The sequence below is a fragment of the Zonotrichia leucophrys genome, unplaced genomic scaffold (assembly GCF_028769735.1).
Source record: "Zonotrichia leucophrys gambelii isolate GWCS_2022_RI unplaced genomic scaffold, RI_Zleu_2.0 Scaffold_64_270646, whole genome shotgun sequence".
In the NCBI taxonomy this organism is placed as follows: Eukaryota; Metazoa; Chordata; class Aves; order Passeriformes; family Passerellidae; genus Zonotrichia; species Zonotrichia leucophrys.
The window spans coordinates 63,890-81,155 of record NW_026992269.1 but is presented as its reverse complement, the minus strand read 5'-3'; the positions used below and the strand labels follow the sequence as shown (position 1 = coordinate 81,155).

The 17,266-nt window shown below is 51.9% G+C and overlaps 3 protein-coding genes across 5 annotated transcripts in view; 2 read left to right on the top strand and 1 right to left on the bottom strand.

Annotated features, from left to right (window-relative positions):
• Window positions 1–17,266, bottom strand: part of DHX16 (DEAH-box helicase 16) — a 116,927-nt gene that overhangs the window by 64,708 nt on the left and 34,953 nt on the right. The gene's annotated exons all lie outside the window — the stretch shown is intronic.
• On the top strand, window positions 140–1,992 carry MRPS18B (mitochondrial ribosomal protein S18B). The gene is made up of 7 exons (XM_064737501.1): window positions 140–257; window positions 629–740; window positions 830–927; window positions 1,148–1,216; window positions 1,432–1,498; window positions 1,594–1,653; window positions 1,732–1,992. The coding sequence occupies exons 1-7, from the start codon at window positions 189–191 to the stop codon at window positions 1,968–1,970; spliced, it is 714 nt and encodes a 237-aa protein (XP_064593571.1). The 5' UTR covers window positions 140–188; the 3' UTR covers window positions 1,971–1,992.
• ATAT1 (alpha tubulin acetyltransferase 1) lies at window positions 2,625–16,463 on the top strand. Of its 3 annotated transcripts, none has more exons than XR_010443258.1 (11): window positions 2,625–2,819; window positions 3,875–3,935; window positions 4,843–4,925; window positions 6,076–6,136; window positions 8,280–8,393; window positions 9,843–9,944; window positions 11,343–11,388; window positions 12,674–12,748; window positions 15,055–15,217; window positions 16,109–16,189; window positions 16,441–16,463. XR_010443258.1 is itself a non-coding variant. In XM_064737498.1 (11 exons), exons 1-10 carry the CDS (start codon window positions 2,719–2,721, stop codon window positions 16,131–16,133), a joined length of 831 nt encoding a protein of 276 aa, XP_064593568.1. In that variant the 5' UTR covers window positions 2,625–2,718; the 3' UTR covers window positions 16,134–16,172; window positions 16,347–16,386. The 3 variants fall into 3 exon arrangements, 2 of the variants coding, with proteins under 2 accessions (XP_064593568.1, XP_064593569.1); XM_064737498.1 differs by lacking the exon at window positions 16,441–16,463 and adding an exon at window positions 16,347–16,386 and having other exon boundaries at window positions 16,109–16,172; XM_064737499.1 differs by lacking the exon at window positions 16,441–16,463 and adding an exon at window positions 16,347–16,386 and having other exon boundaries at window positions 2,682–2,819; window positions 4,839–4,925; window positions 16,109–16,172.

The following is a 17,266-nucleotide window of genomic DNA, read 5'->3' as shown; positions in this document are numbered from 1 at the left end:
CGCGCGGCTGCCGCCCGCCATTGTCCGCGGGCCGTGTGGCGCAGTTTTAATTCGGGGAGGGCGTGGGGAGCGCGCTGCGCATGCGCGACTTGTGAAGGAGAGGGGCGTGGCTTCGCGGCAAAGATGGCGGAGCCCCGCCCCGCCATGAGGGAGAGGCGAGGGGCGGGGCGTAAAGGAGAGGCGGGAAGATGGCGCTGGCCCTGGCGGCGGCGGCGCTGAGGGTGGCGGGAGGCGTGAGGAGCCCGCGGTGGGCTCAGGTGAGGGCGGGGAGCGGCGGAAGGAAGCACCGGGAATTTGGAAGAGGGGGGAAAAAACGGGACGTGATGGGGGGAAAGGGCAGCGCGCGCCACGTGCGGCGGGGCGGGGCGAGTGACGTCACGGGGTTTTAATTCCCCGCTAGGGGGCGCGTGGGTGCGGGGCGTGGTCTTTTCTTAGGCGTTACGTCATTTTCCGCATTGCGGTGATGTCATATCGCGCTACGGGCTATTTTAGGGCTAGCAGCGTGACGTCATAGCAGGCGTCGCTGACGTCACTTCCGAGGGTCGGGCGATGAGAGGGAAGCGAGGGTCCAGCCTACGTGCGATGTCGTTGCTGTGATCACATCTATGACGTCATAACTTCTCCCCAGATCCTCCCCCGCTTTTGCAGCACCCAGGAGGCCCCCAAGGAGACCCCCAAGGACCCCCCAGCCGCCCCCTCCCCCTACCAGGAGCGACCCTGGGAGTACCTGGAGAGCGAAGGTTGGTTTGTGTGGGGTGTGAGGGGAATTTTTGGGGAATTTTGGAGCCCCAAAACCCCTTAAAATCTTCCCAAAAATGTCCCCACACAGAGTACCGGGCCACCTACGGGGACAGGCCGGTGTGGCACGGCTACCGGCGCAACCACAAGGGCTCCGTGCCCCCCCAGAGCCCCCGCAAGGCCTGCCTGGTGAGCACTGGGAGCACTGGGAGGGCACTGGGGGCATTTTGGGGGCTCTTGAGGAACCTCAGGTGCCATTTTGGGGGGCCCTGGGGGCATCTTGGGGACAATTGAGGCCTCTCAATGGCACTTTTGGGGACGCTGGGATGTGTTGGGGGTTTCTGGGAGGCACTGGGACATTTTAGGTGTTACTGGGATTTACTGGGGCTTTCTCATCCCTTCTCCCCAGCGCCGGGGGAGGCCTGTGGGGAACCCCTGCCCCATCTGCCGGGACCGGAACCTGCTCGTGGATTTTCGGGTGAGTTCTGGCAGATTTTGGGCAAATTTAGGGGGGCTGCGTTGGCCCCCATTCCATCTTTTCCTTCTGCTCCCTTTTCCCTCTTTATTGTTCCCTTTCTTTTTCTTTATTTCCTTTCCCTTTATTTTCCCCCTTTTTAAACTCTGTTCTTACTCTCTATTTAGTCTTTTTTATCCATTTTTTAATTGTTTTCACCCCACTTTCCTACCCTGCAGAATGTGAAGCTGCTGGACCAGTTCATCTGTCCCCACTCCGGTGTCATTTTCCACCCCATCCACACAGGTGAGGGCACACCTTGGGTCACCTTTGTGTCCTTGAGGTCACCTTTGTGTCCTTGGTGCCACCTCTGTGTGTCCCTTTGTCCCTTTTCCCCTCAGGGATCTGCATGAAGCAGCACAAACGCCTCTCCCAGGCCATCGCCCAGGCCCAGGACCACGGTAAACCCCAAACCCCAAAGTTTAACCATTCCCAACCCTGCTGGGCGTCCCCCAAACCCTTTAATCTCCCCTCCCCAGGTCTCCTGTGGCTCCAGGTCCCTTTTGTGCCGGTTCCTGAGGAGGATTTCTCCAACCAACACGCGGCCGTGGGCAAAACTCCCCCGGCGCCGGCGCTGAGGGAGCCGGGCCGGGCCTGGTACCCCTGGTATGAGTGGCAGCAGCCCCCCGCTGCTGAGGTGGCTCGGATGCGCCGTTTGTACCGGGGATTCCTCAAGGAGGATTACCCGGATACCCCCCCAAGCCCGTCGGGGAAATAAAAATGTTTAAAATCCTCTGAAATTGGCGTTTTTCTTGTCAGGGAAACTGAGGCACCAGGCCAAAATGGCGGCCGGGGCAAAAAAAAAAAAAAAAAACCATGGCGGCGCGCGGAGGGGGAGTATATCCCACAATGCTTTGCGGGAAGGGGGATGCTTCCCTTCATGCTTTGGTGTGGCGCGAAAAGCGAGTTGCTAAGGAGGGCGGGGCTTGGTTGCCAAGGGCGGGAGAACTGGCCGCAGCGATTGGGCGAGCAGGTGCCAGGGGTGGAGTTTAGCTCAGGAGAGAATAAACGATTGGTTGAAGGGTTGCTAGGGGCGGGGCTCGATGTCTGATAACGGAAGCGATTTGGCGGCGGTTGCTATGGGTGGGGTTTGATTTCTGAGGGTAGCTGCCATTGGTGAACGGTTGCCATGGGCGGAACTCGGTTGCCAAAAGCTGTCAAACTGTCAGCAGCGATTGGCTGATGGTTGCTAAGGGCGGGACTTGGTTGCTACAGACGGGCGCGGCCGCTTCAACGATTGGCTGGCGGTTACTAAGGGCGGGACTGTGTTGTTAAGCACGGAAAAACGCAGCACACTGATTGGCCGGCGCTTGGCGGGCCGTTTCGCGATTGGCTGATTCCTCCCCAAGGGGGGCGTGGTTTCTTTGCCGCCCGGGCGCGGCCGTGGCGGTGCCGGGCCGGGCCCGGCGGGCGGAGGCGGCGGCGGTGCCGGGCCGGGCCCGGGGCTCGGAACTCGCAATTCCATCATGGAGTTCCCTTTCGACCTGGCCCCGGTGCTGGGCGATCGCTTCTGCGTGGTGGATCAGCACCTGCGGCCCGCGGGGCGCGGCGGCGGCACCGTCAAACGGTACCGGGGATAGAGGCGGGGCAGGGCGGGAAGGGGGCGCGGGGCATCCCGGGAAACTGGCGGACCCCGCTTTTTTTGGGGGATTTTGGGGAGTTTTGGGGGAGATTTTGGGATTTTGTGAGGGGAAAGTGGGGTCCCAATGGCTCCTCTCGGTGTTATCTGGGCTCAGGGAGGAGCTGAAGCATCCCGCTTTTTTGGGTTTCTTTGTGGTGATTTTGGGGATTTTGTGAGGGGAAAGTGGGGTCCCAGTGGCTCCTCTCGGTGTCCCCTCGGCTCAAGGAGGAGCTGGCGGACGTCTCTTTTTTAGGGGGATTTGGGTTTTTTTTGTGAGGGGAAAGTGGGGTCCCAATGGCTCCTCTCACTGTCCCCTGGGCTGGAGGACCCCTCTTTTTTGGGGTTTTTGTGGTGTTTTGGGGATTTTATGAGGGGAAAGTGGGGTCCCAATGGCTCCTCTCGGTGTTCTCTGGGCACAGGGAGGAGCTGGCGGACCCTTTGGGTTTTTGATGGGATTTTTGAGGGGAAAGTGGGGTCCCATGGTTCCTCTCGGTGTTTCTGGGCCGGGGAGGAGCTGAGCACCCGCTTTTGGGTTTTTGGGATTTTGGGATTTTGTGAGGGGAAAGTGGGTCCCAGTGGTCCTCTCGGTGTTCCCTGGCTCAGGGAGGAGCTGAAGCATCCCCTTTTTTGGGTTTCTTTGTGGTGATTTTGGGATTTTGTGAGGGGAAAGTGGGTCCCAGTGGCTCCTCTCGGTGTCCCCTCGGCTCAGGGAGGAGCTGAAGGACCCCTCTTTTTTAGGGGATTTGGGTTTTTTTGTGAGGGGAAAGTGGGGTCCCAATGGCTCCTCTCGGTGTTCTCTGGGTGCAGGGAGTAGCTGGAGGAGGACCCCGCTTTTTTGGGGGGGATTTTGGGGATTTTGTGAGGGGAAAGTGGGGTCCCAATGGCTCCTCTCGGTGTCCCCTGGGCGGAGGATCGCTTTTTGGGATTTTTGTGGTATTTTGGGGATTTTATGAGGGGAAAGTGGGGTCCCAATGGCTCCTCTCGGTGTTATCTGGGCTCAGGGAGGAGCTGGAGCAGCAGCTGAGGACGGTGATCGATGAGCTGGGCAAGGCCTCGGCCAAGGTGGGGACACTGGGGGACAATGGGGGACACTGAGGACAATGGGGGGACACTGGGGGGACAATGGGGGACATTGGGACGGAGGGACTGGGGGTGTCACTGAAGGGAATTGGGGACAATGGGGGGGTCCCGGAGGGAAACTGAGGGGTCCTGGGTGGACACTGGGGACAATGGGAGGTCAGAGGAGGGTCCCCAAGGCAAAATTTGGGGTCTCAAAGGAGAAATTTGGGGTTCCAGAGGGAGATTTGGGGTCCAAGAGGGAAATTTGGGGGTCTTAAGGGGGGGTCAAAGGAGAAATTTGGGGTCCAAGAGGGAAATTTGGGGGTCCTGGAGAGTCCTGGGGGGTCAACTGGGGGACAATGGGAGGTCAGAGGTGACTTCCCAAGTGGAATTTGGGGGGTCCCAGAGGGAATTTGGGGGGCCCAGAGGGAATTTGGGGGGTCCCGGATGGAATTTGGGGGGTCCCAGATGGAATTGGGGGGTCATGGGGGGTCCCAGAGGGAATTTGGGGGGTCCCAGAGGGAATCTAGGGGTCATGGAGGGTCTCAGAGGGAATTTGGGGGTCATGGGGGTCCCAGATGGAATTTGGGGGTCATGGGGGGTCCCAGAGGGAATTTGGGGGGTCCCAGAGGGAATTTGGGGGGTCCCAGAGGGAATTTGGGGGGTCCCAGAGGGAATTTGGGGGTCATGGGGGGTTCCAGATGGAATTTGGGGGGTCCCAGAGGGAATTTGGGGGGTCCCAGAGGGAATGTGGGGGTCATGGGGGGTCCCAGATGGAATTTGGGGGGTCCCAGAGGGAATCTGGGGGGTCCCAGAGGGAATGTGGGGGTCATGGGGGGTCCCAGAGGGAATTTGGGGGGTCCCCGATGGAATTTGGGGGTCATGGGGGGTCCCGTGTGCCCCCAGGCAGGCCCAGGGCCTCTCCACGCCCGTGACCAGCGCGGCGCGAATGGAGAGCAACAGGCACGTGCTGTACATCCTCAGGGACACCCGGTGAGAGCCCCAAATCACCCCAAAATCACCCCAAAAATATCCCTAAAATGTCCTCAAAATATCCCCAAAATCACCCCAAAAATAGCCACAAAATATCCCCAAAATCAACCCAAAAATATCCCCAAAATCACCTCAAAATCATCCCAAAAAGATCCCCAAGACAGCCCCAAAATATCCTCAAAATATCCCCAAAGCAGCCTCCAAAAGGCACGTGCTGTGCATCCTCAGGGACACAAAGCCCCAAATCACCCCAAAATAGCCTTAAAAATCCCTAAAATATCCTCAAATATCCCCAAAATCACCCCAAAATTATCTCCAAAATATCCTTAAAATACTCCCAAAACATCCCCAAATTATCCTCAAAATGTCCCCAAAATCACACCAAAAATACCCACAAAATATCCCCAAAATCACACCAAAAATTACCCCAAGATATCCCTAAGTTATCCCCAAAATATCCCCCAAATCACCCCAAAAATATCCCCAAAAAATCCCCAAAATATCGCCTAAATCACCTAAAAATATCCCCAAAATATCCTCAAAATTTCCCCAAAATTTCCTCAAAATATCCCCTAAATCACCCCAAAAATTACCCCAAAATATCCTCAAAATTTCCCCAAAATTTGCTCAAAATATCCCCTAAGTCACACCAAAAATATCCCCAAAATATCCTCAAAATTTCCCCAAAATTTCCTCAAAATATCCCCTAAATCACACCAAAAATTTCCCCAAAACAGCCCCAAAATATCCTCAAAATATTTCCAAAAACATCCGCAAAATACCCCCTAAATCACCCCAAAAATTTCCCCTAAATCATCCCAAAAATAACCCCAAAATATCCCCAAAATCACCCCAAAATTTGCCCTAAATCATCCAAAAACATCCCCTAAATCACCCCAAAAATATCCCCAAAAATTACCCCAAAATATCCCCAAATTTTCCCCAAATTCCCCCTCAAATTCCCTTTTCTCTCCCAAATTCCCCCCAATTCGCTCCCAAATTTCCCCCTCAAATCCCCCCAAAATCCCCCAATTTTCCCCCCCAAATTTCCCCCCAAAATCCCAAATTTCCCTCAAATCCCCCCAAAATCCCAAATTTCCCCCAAATCCCCCCAAAATCCCAAATTTCCCCAATTTCCCCCAAATCCCAGGTCCCCCCGGGGAGCAGTGCTGGGGTTCCTCAAGGTGGGCTACAAGAAACTCTTCCTGCTGGTGAGTGCTGCCTTTGGGGTTTTGGGGGAAATTTGGGGTTTTTTGGGATTTTTGGGGTTTTGGGGTCTGAATCTGGGGGGTTTGGGGTGGGATTTTGGGGTTTTTGGGGAGAAAATTTGGGATTTTTGGGGCGGGATTTTGGGGTTTAGGGTCTGAATCTGGGGGGATTTGGGGTCTCAATCTGAGGGGAGTTTTGGGGTGGATCCTGTGGGGTTTGGGGTGAAATCTGGGGGATTTGGGGTCTGAATCTCTGTGGGATTTGGGGTGAAATCTGGGGGATTTGGGTCCCAGTCCCAGGGGAATTTTGGGGTAAATTCTGGGGGATTTGGGGTCTGAATCCCTGTGGGATTTGGGGTGAAATCTGGGGAAATTTTGGGGTGAAATCTGGAGGGTTTGGGGTAGGATTTGTGGGATTTGGGGCCTGAATCCCGGTGGGATTTGGGGTGAAATCTGGGGGATTTGGGGTCTCAGTCCCAGGGGAATTTTGGGGTGGATCCTGTGGGATTTGGGGTCTGAATCCTGGTGGGATTTGGGGTCTGAATCCCTGTGGGATTTGGGGTGAAATCTGGGGAATTTTGGGGTGAAATCTGTGGGATTTGGGGTCCCAGTCCCAGGGGAATTTGGGGCCTCAATTCCTTTGGGATTTGGGGTGTCTGGTCCCAATTCCAAGGGAATTTTGGGGTGAAATCTGGAGGATTTGGGGTCTCAATTCCTTTGGGATTTGGGGTGAAATCTGGGGAATTTTGGGGTGAAATCTGTGGGATTTGGGGTCTGAATCCTTGTGGGATTTGGGCTGAAATCTGAGGGATTTGGGGTCTCAGTCCCAGGGGAATTTTGGGTGAAATCTGGGGGATTTGGGGTCTGAATCCCTGGGATTTGGGGTGGGATTTGTGGGATTTGGGGTGAAATCTGGGGAATTTTGGGGTGAAATCTGGGGGATTTGGGGTCTCAATTCCTTTGGGATTTGGGGTGAAATCTGTGGGATTTGGGGTCTGAATCTGTGGGCTTTGGGGTGAAATCTGGGGAATTTTGGGGTGAAATCTGGGGGATTTGGGGCCTCAATCCCTTTGGGATTTGGGGTGTCTGGTCCCAATTCCAAGGGAATTTTGGGGTAAAATCTGGGGGATTTGGGGTCTGAATCCCTGTGGGGTTTAGGGTGAAATCTGTGGGATTTGGGGTCTGAATCCCTGTGGGATTTGGGGTGAAATCTGGGGGATTTGGGGTCTCAGTCCCAGGGAAATTTTGGGGTGAAATCTGGAGCAATTGGGGTCTGAATCTCTGTGGGATTTGGGGTCTGAATCTCAGGGGAATTTTGGGTGAAATCTGGGGGATTTGGGGTCTGAATCCCTGTGGGATTTGGGGTGGGATTTGTGGGATTTGGGGTCTCAGTCCCAGGGGAATTTTGGGGTGGATCCTGTGGGATTTGGGGTCTGAATCCCTGGGGGATTTGGGGTGAAATCTGTGGGATTTGGGGTCTCAGTCCCAGGGGAATTTTGGGGTGAAATCTGGGGGATTTGGGGTGGGATTTTGAGGGATTTGGGGTGAAATCTGTGGGATTTGGGGTCTCAGTTCCAGGGAAATTTGGGGCCTGAATTCCTTTGGGATTTGGGGTGTCTGGTCCCAATCCCAGAGGATTTTGGGGTAAAATCTGGGGAATTTTGGGGTGAAATCTGGGGGATTTGGGGTCTGAATCTCTGGGATTTGGGGTCTGAATCCCTGTGGGATTTGGGGTGAAATCTGGGGGAATTTTGGGGTGAAATCTGTGGGATTTGGGGTCTCAGTCCCAGGGGAATTTTGGGGTGGATCCTGTGGGAATTTGGGATCCTGGGGAATTTTGGGGGTTTGGCCTGGAATTGTAAGGCTTTGGGGTGGATGTGGGGCTGGAATTTGGTGAGGGTTTTGGGCTGGGATTTTTTGGGATTTTGATATTTTTGGTAAAATTTGGGTATTTTGGGGTGAAATGTTGGAATTTTGGGGTTCCCACGGGTCCCACGTGGAGGTGGAGCCTCTCTGTGTTTTGGATTTGGGCTGGAATTTGGGGCTGAAATTTTGGGATTTTGGGTGGAATTTTGAGGTTTTTGGGCTGGAATTTTTTGGGATTTGGATTTTTTTGGGATAGAATTTGGATTTTTTGGGTTTTCAGGAGCGGGACGGGTCCCACGTGGAGGTGGAGCCTCTCTGTGTTTTGGATTTTTACATCCACGAGTCCCAACAGCGCCGGGGGCTGGGCCAGGAGCTCTTCCGGGAGATGCTGCAGGTCTGGGAAAATGGGAATTTTGGGAAAAACGGGAATTTTGGGGAAAAATGGGAAATAATGGGGTTTGGGGGGGGGGAAATGGAAAAATAATGGGAAAAAAAGGGAAAAAAATGGGATTTGGGAGAAAAAAAATGGGAATTTTGGGGGGAAAATAATGGGGTTTTGGGGAGGAAAAATGGGAATTTTGGGGAAAAATGGGGAAATTTTTGGGAAAATAATGGGGTTTGGAGGGGAAGAATGGGAATTTTGGGGAAAAATGGGATTTGGGGGGAAAATAATGGGGTTTTGGCAGGAAAAAATGGGAATTTTGGGAAAAAATGGGAATTTTGGGGAAAAAATGGGAAATAAGGGGGTTTGGGGGGGAAAAAATGGGAATTTTGGGGGGAAAATATGGGTTTTGGGGAGGAAAAGTGGAAGTTTTGGGAAAAAAGAGGAAAAATGGGGTTTGGGGGGGAAAAAATGGGAATTTTGGGGAAAAATGGGAAATAATGGGGTTTGGAGGGGGAAAAAATGGGAATTTTGGGAAAAAAAATGGGAATTTTGGGGGGAAAATAATGGGGTTTTGGGGAGGAAAAATGGGAATTTTGGGGAGGAAAAATGGGAAAAAATGGGTTTTGGGGAGGGGGGAAAAAATGGAAAAATAATGGGAAAAAACGGGAAAATAATGGGGTTTGGAGGGGAAAAAATGGGAATTTCAGGGAAAAAAATGGGATTTTGGGGGAAAATAATGGGTTTGGGGGGGAAAAATGGGAAATAATGGGAAAAAATGGAAAAAATGGGTTTTGGAGGGGAAAAAAATGGGAATTTCGGGGAAAAAATGGGAATTTAAAGGTGGAAATGAGAATTGTTAGGGGGAAATTGGATTTTTTTGGGAAAAATGACAATTTTAAGGGGAAAAATGGGGATTTTTTTGGGGGGCAAAATGACAATTTTAGGGGGGAAAATGGATTTTTTGGGGGGAAAAATGTGAATTTTTATGGGGAAAATGGGATTTTTTTGGGGAAAAATGACAATTTTAAGGGGGAAAAGGGGGATTTTTGGGGAGAAAAATGACAATTTTAGGGGGAAATTGGATTTTTTGGGGGGGCAAAATGACAATTTTAGGGGGAAATTGGATTTTTTTGGGGGGAAAATGTGAATTTTTTGGGGGGAAAAATGACAATTTTAAGGGGGAAAAGAGGGATTTTAAGCGGAAAAATGGGGATTTTTGTAGGAAAATGGCAATTTTGGGGGGGAAATTGGATTTTTTGGGGGGAAAAATGTGAATTTTTATGGGGAAAATGGAATTTTTTGGGGGGCAAATGACAATTTTAAGGGAAAAAATGGAATTTTTTTGGGGAAAAATGACAATTTCAAGGGGGAAAATGCAATTTTTTTTGGGACAACGATAATTTCAGGGTATAAAATGATAACTTTAGGATATAAATTGATAATTTTGGTTCCATTCAGCGGGAGCGGGTGCAGCCCCACAAGCTGGCCGTGGACAGACCCTCCCAGAAGCTGCTGGGCTTCCTCAGGAAACACTTCGGCCTCTGCGACCTCATCCCGCAGGTGGGCTGGGATACAAAATATTGGGGTTTAGTGGGGTTTTTATGATTTTAATGAGTTTATTGGGTTTTTATTGAGTTTTACTGGGTTTATTGGGGTTTCATTGGGATTTAATTGGATTTTATTGGGGTTTTATTGGAATTTTATTGGGGTTTTATTGGGTTTTAATTGGGTTTTTATTAAGTTTTATTGGGGTTTTATTGGGGTTTTATTGGGGTTTTATTGGGTTTTATTGGGTTTATTGGGTTTTATTGGGGTTTATTGGGGTTTAGTGGGGGTTTATTGGGGTTTTATTGGGGGTTTATTGGGGTTTTAGTGGGGTTTTATTGAGTTTTATTGGGGTTTTATTGGGTTTATTGGGGTTTTATTGAGATTTATTGGGTTTATTGGGTTTATTGGGGTTTTATTGGGGTTTATTGGGGTTTTATTGGGTTTTATTGGGTTTTATTGGAGTTTATTGGGGTTTTATTGGGTTTTATTGGGTTTTATTGGGGTTTTATTGAGTTTTATTGGGGTTTTATTGGGGTTTATTGGGGTTTATTGGGTTTTATTTGGGTTTTTATTGAGTTTTATTGGGGTTTTATTGGGGTTTATTGGGTTTTTATTAAGTTTTATTGGGTTTTTATTGGGGTTTATTGGGGTTTTATTGGTTTTATTGGGGTTTATTGGGGTTTATTGGGGTTTTATTGGGTTTTATTGGGTTTTTTTGGGTTTATTGGGGTTTATTGGGGTTTATTGGAGTTTGGGGCATCTTAAATGGGGGGTTTGGGTTTAAATTATGTGGTATGGGTTAAATATTTATATTTATATTTATATTTGTATTTGTATTTATATTTCCAGTTGTATTTTTATTTAATTTCCGTTTCTATTATATTTGCACTTACCTTTAAATTCATTTATATTTATATGTTCCTATTTTAAAAAATCTATATTTTTATTTATATTTTACTTCTGTATTATTATTCAGTAATTTTATATTTATTTTTATTTACATTCGTTGTTATATTTTATGTGCATTTATTTTTTTTTAATGTTTGTATTTGAATTTTATTTATATTTCTTGTTTTCTTATTAATTCTGTTTATTCTGTATATTTGAATTTTATTTATATTTTGTGTTTATTAATTCTGCTTATTTATTAGCTGTGTGTTTTTATTATTATGGTCTATGTTTATTTATATTTATAATTTAGGATTATTTATTTATCAATAAATCCCATATTTATTTCTATTTACATGTGTTTATTTATATTTATATTTATCAATATTTGGGGTTTTCTATACATTTATTCATGATTTTTAAATTTTACTTTATTTCATTTTGGATTTTTTAGTGCAAACAAGAATTAGGGAAATAAAATGATGATAATTCCATGAAATTTATTAATTTTTGTTTTTCCAGGTGAACAATTTTGTCATTTTTGAGGGATTTTTCTCCACCAGAACAGGTGAGCTGGGGATGGAATTCACTTTTGGGAATTTCTGCAAGTTCAGATTCGGGGGAATTTTGGGTGAATTTTGGGATTTTCCTGACTGGATTTTGGGTAAATTTGGGGTGAATTTCAGTTGAATTTTGGGTAAATTTGAGGTAAATTTTGGGTGAATTCTGGGTGGAATTTGGGTGGATTCTGGCTGGATTTAAGGTGAATTTTGGGTGAATTCTGGGTGAATTTTAGGTGGATTTGGGGAAAATTTGAGACAAATTTTGGGTGAATTCTGGGTGAATTTAAGACAAATTTTGGGTGAATTTGGGGTGAATTTCTGCCTGGATTTGGGGAGAATTTTGGGTGAATTTGAGGTGAATTCTGGGTGAATTTTAGGTGAATTTGGGGCGAATTTTTGGGTGAATTTGGGGTGAATTTCTGGCTGGATTTGGGGTAAATTTTGGGTGGATTTTGGATGGATTTGGGTGAATTTGGGATGAATTCTGGCTGAATTTGGGATGAATTTGAGATGAATTTCAGATGAATTTTGGGTAAATTTGGGGTGGATTTTGGTATTTCTCTGGCTGGATTTTGGGGTGGATTTGAGATGAATTGGGGGTGAATTTCTGGTGATTTTGGTGATTTTTGGTGATTTTTTGGCTGATTTGTGGTGATTTTGGATGAATTCTGGCTGATTTTGCTGTATTTGTGGTGATTTTGGGATGAATTTGAGTTGCATTTTGGGGTGTATTTGTGGTGATTTTGGGGTGATTTTGGGATGAATTCTGGCTGTTTGGATTTTTGTGTGATTTGTGGATGATTTTGGGATTTATTTGGAGTGATTTTGGGTGTATTTGTGGTGATTTTGTGGTGATTTTGGGATGAATTCTGGCTGCATTTTGGGTGTATTTGTGGTGATTTTGGGATGAATTTGAGCTGATTTTGGGTGTATTTGTGATGATTTTGAGGTGATTTTGGGGTGAATTCTGGCTGATTTTTGCTGTATTTATTTGTGGTGATTTGGCGATTGGGATTTGGCTGATTTTGGGATGTATTTGATATTGTGGTGATTTGGGATGAATTTGCGCATTTGGTGTATTTGTGGTGATTTTGGGGTGAATTCTGGCTGATTTTTGCTGTATTTATTTGTGGTGATTTGGGGATTAATTTGAGCTGATTTTGGGTGTATTTGTGGTGATTTTGGGCTGAATTCTGGCTGATTTTTGCTGTATTTATTTGTGGTGATTTTGGGCTGAATTCTGGCTGATTTTTGCTGTATTTATTTGTGGTGATTTTGGCTCCTTTGCAGCCCCCGCCCGGCGCCCGTTCCCGCGGCCCCGCCCCGAGGAGCCGATCAAACCCTACTCGCTGAGCGAGCGCCACTGTGAGTGGGGCGGGGCTGGGGGCGTGGCCGGGGGCGGGGCCATGGGTGTGCTCAGTGGGTGGGGCTATGGGAATGATCAGTGGGTGGAGCCATGGGTGTGGTCAGTGGGTGTGGCCATGGATGTGTGGATGTGAGTGTGGGCGTGGTCAATGGGTGTGGTCAGTGGGTGGGGCCATGGATCTCTGGATGTTACTATGGGCATAGTCAATGGGTGTGGTCAGGGTGGGGCCATGGATCTCTGGATGTGACCATGGGTGTGGTCAGTGGGTGTGGCCATGGGTGTGGTCAGTGGGTGGGGCAACATGTTGATGTGGGTGTGGTCAGTGGGTGGGGCCATGGATGTGTGGATGTGAATATGGGTGTGGTCAGTGGGTGGAGCCATGGGTGTGGTCAGGGTGGGGCCATGGATCTCTGGATGTGATAATGGGTGTGGTCAGTGGGTGTGGCCATGGGTGTGGTCAGTGGGTGGGGCCATGGATGTGTGGATGTGAATATGGGTGTGGTCAGTGGGTGTGGCCATCGACGTGTGGGTGGGGTCAGTGGGTGGGGCTGCCCTGGGTGTGGCTCTAGGCATGGCTATGGGTGTGGGCAGTGGGTGTGGCTAACTGGGTGTGGTCAGTGGGTGTGACTCTAGACACGCCCATGGGTGTGGGCAGTGGGTGTAACTAACTGGGTGTGGTCAGTGGGTGTGACTATCTTGGGTGTGGTCAGTGGGTGTGGTTAATTGGGTGTGGTCAGTTGACCGTGACTCTGGGTGTGGTCAGTGGGCGTGGCTACCTTGGGTGTGGTCAGTGGGTGTGACCATGGAAATGTCCACGGGGGTGGTTAACTGGGTGTGGCCAATGGGCGTGACCCTGGGTGTGGTCAGTGGGTGTGGCTAACTGGGCATCATCTGTGGGCGTGGTCAATGGTTATAACCATGGGTGGGTTAGTGGGCGTGTCCCTCCTTGTGGCCCCGCCCCTGCTTTCCCAACCATGGGTGTGATCAATGGGTGTGTGGGTGTGATCAATGGGTGTGGTCGGTGGGTGTGGTCACTGTGTATGGCCCCACCTCTAACGTTGGCCCCGCCCCTGGACAGTGACTGTGATCAATGGGAGGGTGGTGGGTGTGGTCACTGTGGATGGCCCCGCCCCTTGACGCTGGCCCCGCCCCCATGCTGTGGCTGTGATCAATGTGGGTGTGGTCAGTGTATGAGGTCATTGCACATGGCTCCGCCCCCTGATGCTGGCCCCGCCCCCAGGCAATATCTGTGAGCAATAGTGGGGCTGCTGGGTGTGGTCATTGTGTGGCCCCACCCCCCGACGCTGGCCCCGCCCCCAGGCAGTGACAGTGACCAATGGGGGGGGCTGGTGGGTGTGGTCAGTGGGTTGTGGGTGTGGTCACTGTGCATGGCCCCGCCCCCAGGCAGTGATCAGTGGGGATGTGGGTGGAACCGGTGGGTGTGGTCACTGTGCATGGCCCCGCCCCCAGGCAGTGATCAATGGGTATGTGGGTGGAACCGGTGGGTGTGGTCACTGTGCATGGCCCCGCCCCCAGGCAGTGATCAATGGGTATGTGGGTGTAACCGGTGGGTGTGGTCACGTGCATAGCCCCGCCCCCGCGCAGTGATCAATGGGTCTGTGGGTGTAACTGGTGGGTGTGGTCACCGTGCATGGCCCCGCCCCCGGGCAGTGATCAATGGGTATGTGGGTGGAACTGGTGGGTGTGGCCACTGTGCATGGCCCCGCCCCCAGGCAGTGATCAATGGGTATGTGGGTGGAACCGGTGGGTGTGGTCACTGTGCATGGCCCCGCCCCTGGGCAGTGATCAATGGGTATGTGGGTGGAACCGGTGGGTGTGGTCACTGTGCATGGCCCCGCCCCCTGACGCTGGTCCCGCCCCCAGGCAGTGGCTGTGATCAATAGGGGGCTGGTGGGTGTGGTCAGTTGGTTTGTGGGTGTGGTCACTGAATTGCCCCGCCCCCGGGCAGTGATCAATGGGTATATGGGTGTAACTGGTGGGTGTGGTCACTGTGCATGGCCCCGCCCCAGGCAGTGATCAATGGGTATGTGGGTGTAACCGGTGGGTGTGGTCACTGTGCATGGCCCCGCCCCCAGGCAGTGATCAATGGGTATGTGGGTGTAACCGGTGGGTGTGGTCACTGTGCATGGCCCCGCCCCGGGCAGTGATCAATGTGGGTGGAACCGGTGGGTGTGGTCACTGTGCATGGCCCCGCCCCCAGGCAGTGATCAATGGGTATATGGGTGTAACCGGTGGGTGTGGCCACTGCATGGCCCCGCCCCCTGACGCTGGCCCCGCCCCCCAGTCCTGCGGGAGGAGCCCGAGCCCCCCTGGCCCTTTAACCTGGGCCGGGGGTCCCCGGTGCGGGGCAGCCTCCGCCCCTTCCTGGTGCGCCGGGAAACCCCTCCGGGGACCCCTCCCCCACCGGGGACAGAGACCCCCCCGGAGCCGCCCCCGCGCCGAGCCAGGTACGGGGGAAATGGGGGAAAATGGGGGGGGAAATGAGGGGGGAAATGGGGGAGGAAATGGGGAGAAAATTGGGGGAAAATGGGAGGGATAATGGGGGGAAATGAGGGGGAAATGGGGGAGATGAGGGAAGAATATGGGGGAAATGAGGGGGGAATGGGGGGAAATGAGGGGGGAAATGAGGGGGAAATGGGGAGAAAAATGGGGGGGAAATGGGGGAGAAAAACAGGGAACTGGGCAGAAAATGAGGGGGAAATGGGAGGAGGAAATGGGGAGGAATGGGGGGAATTGAGGGAGAAAGTGGGGGGCAAAATGGGGGGAAACTGGGGGGAAGTGGGGAGGGAAATGGGGACGAAAATGGGAGGGATAATGGGGGGAAATGGGGGAGGAAATGGGGGGGAAAAAGGGAGGAAACTGGGAGGAGAATGGGGGAGGAAATGAGGGGGGAAATGGGTGGAGCTGGAGGGAGCAAATGGGGGGGAATTGGGGGGAAAACTGGGATGAAATGGAGGGGAACTGGGGGGAAAATGGGGAGGGGAAATGGTGGGAAAATGGGGGGAACTCGGGGGAAATGGGGAGGGAGCTGGGGAGTACCTGGGGTCACTTTGGGCTCGGATTAGGGCTTGGTTTGGGGTCGGTTTGAGATGGATTTTGGGATCAGTTTTGGGTTTGGGTTGGGTTCAGTTTGGGTGGGTTTTGGGCTGTTTGGAGTTTGCCTTAGGTTGGGTTTTGGGTTGATTTGGGGGCAGTTTGGGCTGGATTTTGAGCTCAGTTTTTGGGATTTTGGGCTCAGTTTTAGGATCAGGTTTGGGCTGGATTTTGGGTGAATTTTTAGGGATTTTGGGCTCGGTTTTAGGCTCACTTTGAGGTGTTTCCCCCTCCCCCCCCCACAGCTCCCTGGGGCGCGTCGGCCGCTGAGCTCCCCCAGCCCCTCCCCCCTCCGGCCACTGACCCCCCAATGGCCACTGACCCCCAAATCCGGCCACTGACCCCCCCAATGGCCACTGACCCCCAAATCCAGTCACTGACCCCCCAATGGCCACTGACCCCCCCCAATGGCCACTGACCCCCCAATGGCCACTGACCCCCCAATTCTGACCACTGACCCCCAAATCCGGCCACTGACCCCCCCATCAATGACCACTGACCCCCCCAATGGCCACTGACCCCCCAATTCTGACCATGGATCCCCCAATGGCCCCTGACCCCCAATGGCCACTGACCCCCCCAATGGCCACTGACCCCCAAATCCGGCCACTGACCCCATAATGGCCACTGACCCCCCCCAATGGCCACTGACCCCCAAATCCGGCCACTGACCCCCCCCAATGGCCACTGACCCCCAAAATCCGGCCACTGACCCCCCCATCAATGGCCACTGACCCCCAATGGTCACTGACCCCTCAATGGCCACTGATCCCCCCCAATGGCCACTGACCCCCCAATGGCCACTGACCCCCCCAACGGCCACTGACCCCCCCCCCAATGGCCACTGACCCCCAATGGCCACTGACCCCCCCAATGGCCACTGACCCCCAATGGTCACTGACCCCCAATGGCCACTGACCCTCTCCCCAATGGCCACTGACCCCCCCCAATGGCCACTGCCCCCCCAATGGCCACTGACCCCCCCAAATCCGGCCACTGACCCCCCCAATGGCCACTGACCCCCCCCAATGACCACTGACCCCCCCAATGACCACTGACCCCCCCAATGGTCACTGACCCCCCCCAGTGGCCACTGACCCCCCAATGGTCACTGACCCCCCCCCAATGGTCACTGACCCCCAAATCCAGTCACTGACCCCCCCAATGGCCACTGACCCCACCCATGGACTCAACTGGGAACCAGTTCCTGCCCTACTGGGACCAGTTCTCACCCCATAACCTCACTGGGAATGGATTCCTGCCCTACTGGGAACCAGTTCCCACCCCATAACCCAACTGGGAACCAGTTCCTGCTATACTGGGAACCAGTTCACACCTCGTAACCCAACTGGGAACCAGTTCCCACCCCACTGGGAACCAGTGCCTGCCCCATAACCCAACTG

What these genes read in the sequence shown, in the direction of transcription:
- MRPS18B (XM_064737501.1), top strand. Translation starts at nt 189, where the DNA reads ATGGCGCTGGCCCTGGCGGCGGCGGCGCTGAGGGTGGCGGGAGGCGTG. An exon ending in GGAGCCCGCGGTGGGCTCAG is followed by an intron (nt 258 to 628) that starts GTGAGGGCGGGG and finishes ACTTCTCCCCAG; the next exon opens with ATCCTCCCCCGCTTTTGCAG. An exon ending in GCCCCCGCAAGGCCTGCCTG is followed by an intron (nt 928 to 1,147) that starts GTGAGCACTGGG and finishes CCTTCTCCCCAG; the next exon opens with CGCCGGGGGAGGCCTGTGGG.
- ATAT1 (XM_064737498.1), top strand. Translation starts at nt 2,719, where the DNA reads ATGGAGTTCCCTTTCGACCTGGCCCCGGTGCTGGGCGATCGCTTCTGC. An exon ending in TACATCCTCAGGGACACCCG is followed by an intron (nt 4,926 to 6,075) that starts GTGAGAGCCCCA and finishes CCCAAATCCCAG; the next exon opens with GTCCCCCCGGGGAGCAGTGC. An exon ending in ACAAGAAACTCTTCCTGCTG is followed by an intron (nt 6,137 to 8,279) that starts GTGAGTGCTGCC and finishes TTGGGTTTTCAG; the next exon opens with GAGCGGGACGGGTCCCACGT.